This window comes from Aspergillus tanneri (assembly GCF_003426965.1).
Source record: "Aspergillus tanneri strain NIH1004 chromosome Unknown AapTan_8_pilon_pilon_pilon, whole genome shotgun sequence".
NCBI classification, from domain to species: Eukaryota; Fungi; Ascomycota; class Eurotiomycetes; order Eurotiales; family Aspergillaceae; genus Aspergillus; species Aspergillus tanneri.
This window is the reverse complement of record NW_022984635.1, coordinates 2,684,960-2,697,569: the sequence shown is the minus strand read 5'-3', so window position 1 is coordinate 2,697,569 and position 12,610 is coordinate 2,684,960. Positions and strand designations below refer to the sequence as shown.

General features: G+C 48.5%; 4 protein-coding genes across 4 annotated transcripts; 2 read left to right on the top strand and 2 right to left on the bottom strand.

Annotated features, from left to right (window-relative positions):
* Positions 1 to 166: 166 nt before the first annotated feature.
* Positions 167 to 1,073, bottom strand: ATNIH1004_011482 (SDR family oxidoreductase; the record flags this gene model as incomplete). Its single annotated transcript, XM_033576044.1, has 4 exons — positions 167 to 352; positions 398 to 554; positions 602 to 709; positions 763 to 1,073. The coding sequence occupies 4 exons, from the start codon at positions 1,071 to 1,073 to the stop codon at positions 167 to 169; spliced, it is 762 nt and encodes a 253-aa protein (XP_033421899.1).
* Positions 1,074 to 6,767: 5,694 nt separating this feature from the next.
* ATNIH1004_011481 (DUF453 domain protein) lies at positions 6,768 to 7,961 on the top strand (the record flags this gene model as incomplete). The annotated part of the gene is made up of 1 exon (XM_033576043.1): positions 6,768 to 7,961. One exon carries the CDS (start codon positions 6,768 to 6,770, stop codon positions 7,959 to 7,961), a length of 1,194 nt encoding a protein of 397 aa, XP_033421898.1.
* Positions 7,962 to 8,242: 281 nt separating this feature from the next.
* On the top strand, positions 8,243 to 10,221 carry ATNIH1004_011480 (amidase; the record flags this gene model as incomplete). The annotated part of the gene is made up of 4 exons (XM_033576042.1): positions 8,243 to 8,292; positions 8,358 to 8,435; positions 8,495 to 9,087; positions 9,137 to 10,221. The coding sequence occupies 4 exons, from the start codon at positions 8,243 to 8,245 to the stop codon at positions 10,219 to 10,221; spliced, it is 1,806 nt and encodes a 601-aa protein (XP_033421897.1).
* Positions 10,222 to 10,345: 124 nt separating this feature from the next.
* ATNIH1004_011479 (putative MFS pantothenate transporter) lies at positions 10,346 to 11,828 on the bottom strand (the record flags this gene model as incomplete). The annotated part of the gene is made up of 2 exons (XM_033576041.1): positions 10,346 to 11,164; positions 11,277 to 11,828. The coding sequence occupies 2 exons, from the start codon at positions 11,826 to 11,828 to the stop codon at positions 10,346 to 10,348; spliced, it is 1,371 nt and encodes a 456-aa protein (XP_033421896.1).
* Positions 11,829 to 12,610: the final 782 nt, after the last annotated feature.

Sequence of the window (12,610 nt, the reverse complement as noted above, 5' to 3'; positions counted from 1 at the left end):
CAGATTGAGGGATGCGTCGATGGGATTCGCGCTGCGGTGAGGCGACCATTTATACTTTTTGTGGGCAAATAAAATACGATTTTTATATTTATTTTTACATAGCTGAGTGTGATAGATTGTTCACCCATTTGTCCACCGTACGGTATATCATAGTAGCCATATCAATCTACCACGGAATTTCTTTGCCATCATACTTGTTGGGCCCTGGATTCTCTTCCCATCCTGGGACATGGATGTTCATGAAGAGTCCATTCAGCTCTGACGAAGCGGTCGACATGATACGCATCACAGCCTCGGCGCCCGTGGCGACGGGCAGGTCCGCACGAGAGCCTCCCATATCGGTTTGTAGCCACTATCCCAGTCAGAGATGTATGTAAACGGAGATATAGAGACTTACACCCGGACAGACAGAGAGGAAAGTGAATCCCTCGTCGGCTAGGTTTTGAGCGTACTGTTTCGTCAACATGTTGAGCGCTGCCTTGGTGATCTTGTATTCTGGTGTCGGGATTGGTTTGTATATGGGGGCCATGGTGATGGAGCCCATAGTAGATGAGCTACATGATCAGCATGGGATATATTCTATAGTTACTGGACGACTCACATATTTGTCACGAGTTTTCGCTCTCCCTTGCGAAGGAGAGGCAGGAAGGCAGATGTCACCATGTGTGTGCCCGTCACGTTTGTGTTGAAAGTCTCGGTGAGAGCATCCCTGGGAAATCAGTGAATGATAGGATAGGAAGATCTGTCTAGACTATAGCATACATCTTTTCAATTCCTTCTCGAGTGATCGGCATCACTCCAGCATTGTTGACCAGTACGTCCAGCCCCTTTCCTTGGAGCTGTTGCTCGACCTGCTTGACGGCCTCCTGGACACTTTCCTGGTTCGTCGTGTCTAGCTGAACAAATGATAGTCGCCCTGACGATCGCACCAAGAGTTCTCTTAACTGTGGAGAGTTGTTTTTTCGTGACGTGGCGAATATCATGCTCACTTCCGATGTTGGACGAGCACACAATTGACCGACTATGGCCAGACCAAGGCCTCGAGAAGATCCAGTAATCAGGTACGAGGCCATTCCGACGGGCTGTGAGGTGAATTGTCTGCATGAGATAGTATGAAACAGTCTGCAGTGTCTAGAAATGATTGGGTCGACGAGAGTTTAATGTAGGTCGAGATAGTTAGCTTGGCATATGACATCATCGCTCACCCCTCCCTCCAAATAACCAAAATACCCAGTGGGGTGGCCAATATCGTGGTGATCTTGGACATATGGAACCAGATCAGCGTTAGAGAGGGACTATATCAGCATCTTAAGGTAACGATGGATATATAAATACCAGGACGCTGGACGAGCTCTACTTAAAAGATTGTGCTGTCATATCTGTGTGGATTTCCACAATCCAATGAACATGCATACCGAGACCTCCTGCGCCTATATTATAATTAGTTTTTAACGAGTTACAATACCATAGTCCTCTTATTAGCCAAGTCCAATTCTCCGAGTATGAATTTCCTAATGATGGAAGCGATTAAGATATATTTTATATTAATAAGGTAAATAATTTCCTACTAGTTGTAAACTAGAGACGCACCAGTCACTAAAATCTTAGACTTGATATCCTATATTCCTGTCAAATAGGCTAAGGTCTCTGCAAACAGAAACGGGGAAAAAAGTTCCAGAGAATTGTAATGTATTGAAAGAGAGAGAGGTAGCGCCAGTCGGAGAAACTCCCGTCATCAGTAAATGACTTGATAAGGCCTAATTGGGACTAGGACCATGACGCCAAGTCCGACCCACCTGTTCGCGACATGGTGTTAGGGACCTACCATATTCGGTATGGTCACGTGGCCTCACTTAGTCACCCATCTAGATAGTCAGCTCGCCTGAGCCCCTTGAATTCAGAGAATTGTGCCTCGCGAACAGGTTATGAGACCCTCTATATCTTCCTTTTAGAGCTGATATTACGTGGTTTTAAACCACCTGTTTTGTCTATTCAATTGCCTCTCGAGGAATTGATATTAAAATGGGCCCGAAGAAGGGAAAAGCGCCTGCTAGGGATGAATCTCCATACTGTACACCTGGCCCATCCTCTCCTGCGATAACACGACCACTACCACGAGATACTGCGTCGGAGGAGGAAGAGGATGATCGCATGGAATATGTATCAAGGGACCAGTTCAGGGATTTTCAAACACAACTGCAGACTCAATTGCAGAATCAAATGCAAACTTAATTGCAGCAAATAATGGAGCTAATTCGTTGCAGTCAATCGCCCCTTTCAAGTACGCCCACACCGAACCCGAAGTCCACGTCAACAGATCTACCGCCACCACGCGAGGATGACGCCGGCCGCGCGAGTATAATACAGGCAGTCAGCGCCATGCGGAAGGATGTTGGTCGAAAGCTTTAATATAAACTAAGATCTCTGAAGATTTCCAATTTCGCCGATTGGAAAGAGGATCTACTTAAAGACGCCCGTATTATAAACGCGGAGTTAATTTTGATTAACAAGGAGCTCAATCCACCACATGACAGTGAGGAGCTCAATTCAGCAATTTAGCAGATAAAGAATGAAGCTTTGGCTATCCGAATCTATTAATTAATGTCACGAGAAGTGCAGGATCGCCTAGGTAAGATAGATATCTCGAAGGCAGCTGCATTATATATACGAATCTATAAGGCAATAGGTCAGACGAAGGCCCAGGAGCGCTATGACCTAGTGCGAGAAATTATTGATATCGAATTATATAATGGCGATTATTTAGCCTACAAGAGCAAGCTTTTAATGCTCCAGGCACGCGTGAAACACCTCCATGTGACTGTGGATAACATATTTTATGATATCCACTATATTCGCCTACGCAATTGGCAATCGAATTTTATAACAAATAAGCTTGATCCATTCCTTGCCTCAGGGGCAGGAAATCAACCGATTAAGAATACCGATCTAGTTAAGATTAGACGACAGTTAAAATTGCAACAATCTAATACACGCTGTTTAAAGACTTCTGGATTAAACCAACAATCTGATAGCATTAAAAGAAGCCGGATAACGAGTCACCGGACTCTACCTCTTCTAGAGATGCGAAATTATCTTGCAGCTATTACAGATAATATTCTCTCACGAGGATATGCTGGTATCAGAATCCCGAGGCAATTCCCTCTGATAGAGCAACACCAGCGTTTCTCAAGCGAATCAACGAGTATAGGGCTATAAAAGGTGATCCTGCATATGCACCACCACCGAAGCCCTCGGCCTCTGCGAATTATGTTGCGGAATCAAGCACGCAACCACCTAAATAGTATGTGGATACATGCGCTTTGTACTATATAACCCCTAACAAGACGTTTTTCAACGTACGAAATTCTACCAACTGGTATGCCTAATATTGGCGGATCCTTAGGTGGACAAAAGCCTCCCCTTGCTAAGGGAACGGCCCGAATAACGTTTAATAATATTACCCTTGATATACCAGAGGTGCGCCACGTACCTGGTTTGTTAGCGAATTTGTTGAGTTACGCGCAACTTTTAAAGGCAGGTTTTAAACCATCAATCCCAGAGGACGCGTACACCAATATTGTTTTTACTAACAAGAATAGCTTGACTATCACTGCAGTCCCTTCGACGACAAACTGTTATAAGATTAACAGTGTGATATATAAGACATCTCGACCAGAGAAATTAGCTCTTGCGGCTATAGCCTCTAAAGCACCCAATCCTCAGGTGGCTACTATAATCTAATAGCATCGACGATTAGCGCACCTAAATTACCCCAACATTTTACGATTATCTTGTACGCCTGGCAGTCAGATTAAGGTTTCCGATCCCCAATCTCGGCCCTTTTGCGATATCTGCCATGTGGCGAATCAGAAACGCAGCCAATCTTATACCTTGGTAAAACATGCCACGAGACCTCTTCAACGCATTTTTATTGATATTGCGGGTGGAGGTAATACTCTGTCTAAATGCTATAAGCAGCTTAACGACCCTGCTTCTCGTACGGGTTCCTGCTATTATATGCTGATAACAGACGACGCAACGCGGTATCGGTGGATTATATTTTTTAAAGATAGAAAGCTCGTCCATTAACATCTCGAACAATGGCTTAGCCATATAAAAACCAAGGCTTTCAACCGCCTGCATTCGTGCATTGCGATAACGAATTTGTGACTGAGGAAATAATAAAATAGGCGAATAAAAATAGTGCGAAGATAGAACTAACCAATCCCTATTCCCCATAGCAGAATGGACCAGGTGAACGCGCCAACCGGATTATTATTAAGTGTACGCGCGTGATTCTGTATAATTCTGGATTACCATATTAGCTCTGGCAGGATGCTATGCAGCACGCAGTCTATATTATAAATAACATCCCTATGTCTACTACGCTGTACGCAGATTACTTAGTTCCAGGGGGTATCTACTAATCCAGATATTTAACTATCGCAACATGTTATACCGCATTCCGTATTTTTTAACAAGTATCCGCAGATTGCTCACATTCGTCCCTTTGGTTGTTGTGTTTGGTATTATAACGACCCAGGACATCAAGATTTTAACAAGATTGTTGGCTGCGGCGCTCTAGGTGTCTACATCGGCAGCGATTCTTTAACCAATTATAAGGTCTACGTTAAAGAGACAAACAAGGTTATTCGGACTGGCCATGTTTTATTCAACGAACAGGCTCAGAGGGAACAGCCTACGGAAAAACTGATTAATTCTACTGTACCTCCGGACCCTGAACATCTCGCGCAGGAAGCGCTGCATCTTATGGGGATTCTCCCGCGGAGGATAACGGACAATCTGACTGGGTTTAACCTGCTAAAGGCTTTGCTCCATTTACAGGATTTACCCCTATTTCGCCTACTTCCACTGCTGAGGCAAATCGGCCCCCGATTCCAAATACTTGGCAGGAAGCAATAAAATCACCTGATAAAAATAGATGGTTAGCAGCTTGCGAGCTTGAAGCTTCCTGTCTCGATAAAATTAAGGCATGGGACTTGATTAATAAGCAATCTATGCCTAAAGGCTTGAAGCCTATCCCTGGCCGTTGGGTTTTAGTGTTAAGGACCTTAATAACGGCACCTTCAAATACAAGGCACGTTGGGTTATACGTGGTAACTTGGTTAAACAAGATCCTTATTTTGGGGAGACATATTCGCCAGTGGTATATCCCCAAACAATTAATATCCCATTTGCGGTTGCAGCTTATCACCAATGGTATATCGCTCAGGCGGACGCGGTGCAGGCGTTTTTAATAGTAAAGTTAATATGCCAATATATATGCGCCAACCAACCGGCTTTTAAAAGGGTGATCCTAACACTATAGTTTGCAAGCTAAATAACACCCTGTACAGTCTCGCGCCTTCCGCACGTATATAGTACGACCGTCTCCGCAGTGATCTTAAAGCTTTGGACTTTAAAACAAGCGACTACGACCCAGGCCTATAGATTCATTAATCTCGCAAGAATCTCTATGTGACTGCTTATGTAGATGATTTTACTATTATTGCCGCGCTTAAAACAGACGCAGAATGGCTTCTAAGCGCAATGCAACGAAAATTCGCGATTAAAAAGACAGCTTACCTTAAGTATTTCCTCGGCATGGAGATTACTCAATCTGATGGTTAGATTAAGCTTATGCAGACCTCTTATATTGATAATCTTGTTACTTCGGCAGGGCTCGCAGATGCCCATCCAGTCTCTTTTTACCTGCAGATCTGGGTTTAGTTATCGATGACGACCCCGATCCCACCCTTAATAAAGAATATAATCGACTTACGGGTAGTTTTTAATGGCTTGCCTTAAGAACCCGTCCAGATATTGCGCGTATCGCGAGCTTGCTAGCGCAATTTAACAAGGCCCCTACCAGAAAGGCATTCGGAGCGGCCAAATACTTAATTCAATATTTGAAAGGATCTTGTACACGGGGTATCACCTTTCGCATGTTAAATAGACCCCTACCGCAACCACTGATTTATACCAATTCAGACTGGGGAGGTCCTCATCATAATCGTCGGTCAGTATCAGGCTATATCATACTTTTAGCCGGTGCCCCGATATTATAGCGATCTGCCAAACAGACATCCATTGCCTTATCATCCAATGAGGCAGAATATATGGCGGCGTCGGACGCAGCTCGGGAAACCCAATGGCTTCGTCGCCTACTTAACAAAATGGAGATCTACTCTGCGCCTTTGGACCCCATTGCATTCCACGTTGATAATAAAGGCTGCAAGGATCTTATTAGTTCAACGGTTACCACCAAGCGCTCTAAGCATATTGATATTCGGTATCATTATACACGCGAGCTCGCGGCGGACCGCATTATTGACATTCGGCTATGCCCTAGTAAGGAAAACGCTGCGGACGGTCTCACTAAACTGCTTTGATCTGAAGGATTCACGGCTTTTCTCGATAATATAGGCTTAGCTTAGTTTTTGGCTTATTTTTTTTTTGGCTTTTTGCTTTACACGCGATTCTGTATGTAATGGTGCTGGGTGAGCACGCTTCGGCCAAGGGGGGTGTTAGGGACCTACCATATTCGGTATGGTCACGTGGCCTCACTTAGTCACCCATCTAGATAGTCAGCTCGCCTGAGCCCCTTGAATTCAGAGAATTGTGCCTCGCGAACACATGGAACCTCCCGGATTCTCGCCCACCTTTAACCCCGATTCTGGCAGCTTATCTGTATTGACTGGTTAAAACGGCTTCGCTCATTTGACGTCCTTGTTTATAATGGTCCGTGTAGACAGTCTGCGAGGCCTATGATCCCAAAACTCCTCCGACGCGATCTTTGCATCGCTCGACACCTTTCCTGGAGTCACCGACCGTCCCAAGCCTTCTCCACAGCTTCTGTTCGCCACGGCCTGCAACGCAGTCTCCCGGCCGCCTACTACCGTGGAGGGACATCGCGCGCCGTCTTTTTCAAGAAGAATGATCTTCCTCCCCACCGCTCCGACTGGGATGAGATCTTTCGACGCGTTCTTGGCAGCCCCGACCCGAATGGGCGCCAGCTCGACGGTCTCGGGGGTGGCATCTCGAGTCTGTCCAAAGTGTGCGTGGTGGATAAGTCCGATCGGCTAGATGCAGACGTTGACTACACCTTTGTCTCGCTGGGTGTTAAAACCAGCCAAGTCGACTATTCCAGCAATTGTGGCAACATGATAAGTGCGGTAGGTCCCTTTGCTGTGGATTCACAGTTGGTCACTGTGAATTCTGAAGGTCGCAGTGACGCCGAACTACGCATCCTTAACACCAATACCGGTAAAATCATCCGGTCACGCTTCCCCGTGGTAGACGGCGAGGCAGATTCCTCAGGATCTTTCGCCATTGACGGGGTGGCTGGCACCGGAGCGAAGATCCAACTCGACTTTTTAGACCCAGCGGGATCCCGGACAGGCCAGATGCTCCCAACAGGCGAGGTGGTTAATACTTTCGATGGTATCCGTACCACCTGCATCGATGTGGGCAACCCATGCTGCTTTGTTTTAGCATCCGAACTAGGATTCCCGGGAACTATTACTCCGGACGAGATCGAGGCTCATCCCGCCCTTCTGGGCCGCTTGGACTACATCCGCCGACAGGCAGGCGTGGTAATGGGGCTCGCAGAGAAACCAGAGCTTGTTCCTGGCAGTGTCCCCAAGATAGGCATGGTGTCCGCCCCAGATAGCACGGTTGTGGTGGATGTCGTGGTGCGTGCCCTCTCGGTGGGCCAGCCACATAGAGCAGTACCTATCACAGTGGCTCTTGCTTTGGCCGCGGCCGCCAAACTGCCCACTAGTGTAGTAGCCGAGGTTACCAGTCCCCAGCCAATGCATCCAGCAGGGATTACTTTGGGCCATGCCAGTGGGAGCTTGATAGTGAGAGCGGAGTTCAAGGATGATGGTAGCCTGAGCCATGCCACCGTCTTTCGAACGGCACGACGCTTGATGGAGGGAAGAGTGTTTTGGAAAGGTTGACATGTGAATATTCCGGCGCAATATATGCATACTCCGCAGTAGTGGGTCATTATCCTGGAGACTACAAAACCATACCGATCCAGTAATAGATTTAATATACAGCTCGGACCTGCATATACTTTTCCTACAGAGTACAGGTTGCATCTACAGAGTACCACCTCACATGACATTTTAAGCCTGGATATTCAGGTATAAATAGCGTACCTGGCGACCTGTCGTTCACCGCCTTCCGCCTTCTCCGTTGACTTCCGCGTTAGCTCAACAAGAGACGCTCACTCGTCATGCTGTATAAACAGGACCAGTTCAGGGGTTACCCTTATCCGGAGAAGGGGTAAGCAGCGTGAATATCTCTGAAAATACTATTCCCCTCCAGCTGACCCGAGACAACGTTTGTAGACCTGATGTTCCTGCCACCTACAATCGGAAAGCAAATCCACCTCTGCGAGGCTTCATAGTTAGCGTGGCTGCTTGGCTGTGAGTCCCCCTGATACAAGCCCAATGCAACGGATACGCTAACATATTATTGTTACTAGCATAGAACGGCTGTGGTTTCTCCCGGGGCTTATCTGGGTGAATGCGTTTGGGTCGCTGCGAGCCATTAGACCCCATCTGGATCATATCGAGCCGCGATTTGACCCGACGGTGATCCCTTTACGGTCCGCGTCGCCAGTGGACGAGACGCCAATTGACTCCCCTTCTTCTTCCTCTGCCGTAACCCCGGCCAAATACTACTCGGTCGCCGACTACCATGCCGTATACAAGTCAGGCGAACTCACCCCAATCGCCGTTGTCAAAGCTCTGTTGCCGTTGATCCGCCGCGACCTTTCTTCTCCCGGTAAACACTCAACTGCATTTGCTGACAGTCGTGTCGATGATATCCTCGCTGCTGCTCAGGCGTCGACCCGTCGCTACAAGGAGAACCGTCCGCTGGGAATATTTGACGGGGTCCCAACTGCAGTGAAGGACGAAGTTGATATCGACGGATATCGTACCTACCTTGGCTCGTTGAATGACTATACTCTCGACGGCAGGGCGGACGGGTCCACCACAAATTGGTGTGTGAGGCAACTGCAAAATGCTGGAGCAATAATTGTGGGCAAGCTCGCTATGCATGAGTTCGGACTGGGTATGTGGCAGCTTTGACGACCATAGAGTAGCTTTGGCTCATATCGCAGCAGATACCACCGGAAACAACATCCACTATGGTACCCCTCTCAACCCACACCATCCACAGTATTACACTGGCGGGAGCTCTTCGGGCTGTGCTTATGCCGTCAGCGCCGGTCTTATTCCGTTCGCATTAGGGAGCGATGGAGGCGGCAGTGTTCGGATCCCGTCGGCATTCTGTTCGGTCGTCGGCCTGAAACCCACACATAACCGTCTTTCGCACTATCCGGGCGTCAACTACGCGAGTACTGTTGGCGTGATCGGTCCACTTGCAGCTGATATTCGCACGCTGGCTGAAACGTACCGCATTGTGGCTGCACCTGGTCCTGACTCTGCCTTCCCTGCCCCTGGACCCATTGTGTTGAATCCATCTTCTCGCGGGAAGAGATACCTGGGTGTATCGGAAACCTGGTTCTCGCGAGCTGCTCCGGACGTGCAGCGTCTGTGTCGCCCGCTCCTTGACAAACTCGTCTCTGTGCATGACTATTCCATTGTTCCAATCGAGATCCCATTTTTAGTGGAAGGCCAAGCCGCCCATGCCTTGACGATCTTGAACGACGCGGCCGCGGTTCTTGTAGAAACCAGCAATTTCTCTGCCGGCAACCGCATTCTTCTTGCTCTTGGACGCTCCACCCCCGCGACGGACTACCTTGTAGCGCAGAAGTTGCGCCAGGTGTTGATGCGACATTTGGCAGCCCTCTGGAAGGAATTCCCCGGCATGATTATCGTGACGCCCACGACGGCCTGCGCTGGATGGCGCATCAAGTCCGCTTCCGAGTTGACCTGGAGTTTGAGTGATGGCGACCAAACTCTGCGCGCGATGGAGTATGTCTGGCTGGCTAATTTCACAGGCATCCCGGCAATAAGTGTGCCCGCAGGCTTTGCCGAGCCGGAGGAAGGAGCCCATGGCGAGGGTCAAGTGCCGGTGGGATTGATGGGTAACGGCGAATGGGGCAGTGAGGAGGGACTGTTGCAATGGGGATTGAAGGTGGAGGAACTCTCTTCCGAACTCCGGGAGCAGCCGCCAATCTGGGAGGATGTTATCCAGCGGGCCAAAGACTTGGACGAAACCAGCGAGAGCGATGAGGAGTAGATTGGGTTCATATACACTGTATAGTCTATACACCATGTCTAAGAAGCAGTAGAAGTACCCAATCAAGACACCCACATGATCTATATATGTACCCACCCATACGTAATGGATAAAGATACACACTCTATCCCTGTTTCGCCGCTTCCGCAGTCTCCGGCTTTGACGGGATTTCTGCACGCCTCTCCTCCTTTACCGTCTTCCACACAATGGCAGTCGTCCAAACCACCAAGGCAACCGAACACCCGATCATCGCCCACATGCCACGGTTAAACCGGGGCGCCAAATCTGCGGAATAAAACAAGATACTCCACCAGGCATTAACGGCATTATTCCCCATATTCATACTAGCAATAACGACAGAACGTTGTCTCGCATCCTGTGATCGCATTGCATCATTACACCAGGCGAAGAACGTCGCCTGACAGGCATACACAGCGCCAGCCCAATAATAAGCCGCAAAGACCGTCGGGGTGGAGTCGAAGCGGGTTAGAATCAAAACCGCGGTGGCAATACCTGTCACCCCGATAAAGTAACCAACGAGGTAGCGTTTCCCGCGCAGGAAATCTGTCAACGTTGCCCAGAACAGGGTGGATATGATACCGACGGCGGGGACGCCTGTGGGGTAATTGTTCAATTGGGCAACGGTGTACGAGATTGTCGGGTGCGCTTTCATATACAGAGCTAGGAGAGAGTTAGATGAAAAGGATTCGGTCTCCCCGGCTATGACCCATAAGATGACAAAGGCCCACCAGTACCAAGTGGTGAAGAGACGTTTGAGAAATGCGCGATTGAGTGAGGCGCGGTGGGCGTTGGTGTTTGTTAGACGAGAGACTGCAAAGGCACGTTCTGACGGGGTGAGATATGGGGCTCTAGTGGTGGTGGGCGTGTCGGGGAAGAGAAAGAGCCCGTAGATAGCAATGGGAAGGGTGATTAGTCCATCGATCTGGGGATAGATTAGCCAATTGAATAAACAGGACAGGGGTTATATGAATTGGAGTAGGTGGTGGTCAAGAATGACATCTGGGCGACAGGGGAAGGGGAGATTGTCCACTCACGATGAAGAGCCAGCGCCATCCGGATAAACCCCGCGCGCCGTTGAGAGAGGAGTGGATGCCTGTTTGGATAAATCCACCGAACATGGTACCGGCTAGTCCTGAGGCCGTGAAGATACCGCTTCGTTTACCTAGTTCGCGCTCGGAGTACCACGAGCCCAGGATGTAGTGGGTTCCAGAGAAGGTGCTGGCCTCGGCGAGGCCGAGGAAGAAGCGGATGGCCATGATGCTTTGGGGGTTTTGCACCGCGGCGGTGATCATGGTGAGGCCGCCCCAGAGGAGAATCATGGCTGGGAAAAAGATGCGAGGCCGGAAGTAAGTCAGGGCCAGGTTGGAAGGCACCTGCCCTAGGATGTAGCCGATAGTGAAGATGGTGTTGATGACATTGAGCTGGTTGCCGTGGAAGGCGAGCTCTTCTTTCATACCGGACACATAGGCATTGGATAGGTTGGAGCGGTCGAGATAGTTGAAGAAATATGTCAGACAGCAGAAGGAGAGAATGAAGAAGTCGATTTTGAGAAGCAGCTGGGATTCGAGACTGCGGGGAGTCCACATGTTGGATTGCAGCTGGAAGACGAGAGGCAGGAAGGAGAAGGGAGACAAGAAACCCTTCTCGAATACGGGGAAAACCTCACACCATGGCGAGGGGTTGTGAGCCGGTGATGATCGATTCTACCGCGTAGTTCTGGATCTAGTCTAACTGTGAGGATTCGGACTTCAAGTAATTCTCCGTTTGCGGACAAAAAAGATTGGCGTCCAGGGGATTATGTAAGGAGCACATGACCCTATCCTTGGTAGGTATCTTATCGGCGATAAGATAAGATAGAGTGTAAACGTCAAGTACTAGCGTATGTCGTGTGGGACTCTTGCGATGGATGTATCTCCCATCAGTGCTGAGACGGAGTAGTTATCTTAATAGATATTCTCTTTCAATCGTAATTTATCCATAGGCTCTTATTTCTTGATACGTTGATGTTGTGATGGCATCGTCTCTTTAGTATGTTTATGTTGATGGCTAGTCCAACCTGACAACGAAGTCCTGGGATATGGCAGGTTGGGGGAAGTGATTTATCATGCTGTGATGGCTTTAAAGAAGCCAGCAATACACCCCTGGAATCATAAGGAGGATGCGAAAATAAATATGGGGGCTATCAAGCATTAACCAGAAGTTTACCATCAGCAAAGTCACACAATGAACACGATCCCTCCAGCGGTGCCATTCAGATTGCTTATATGGAGAATAGTGGCCTACGGGCTTACTTGGGAAAACACAGCAAAACACCACGTACCCGCCAACTTTATGGTTCCGTCAGGTGGCCAGAGGACAAGAAATAATC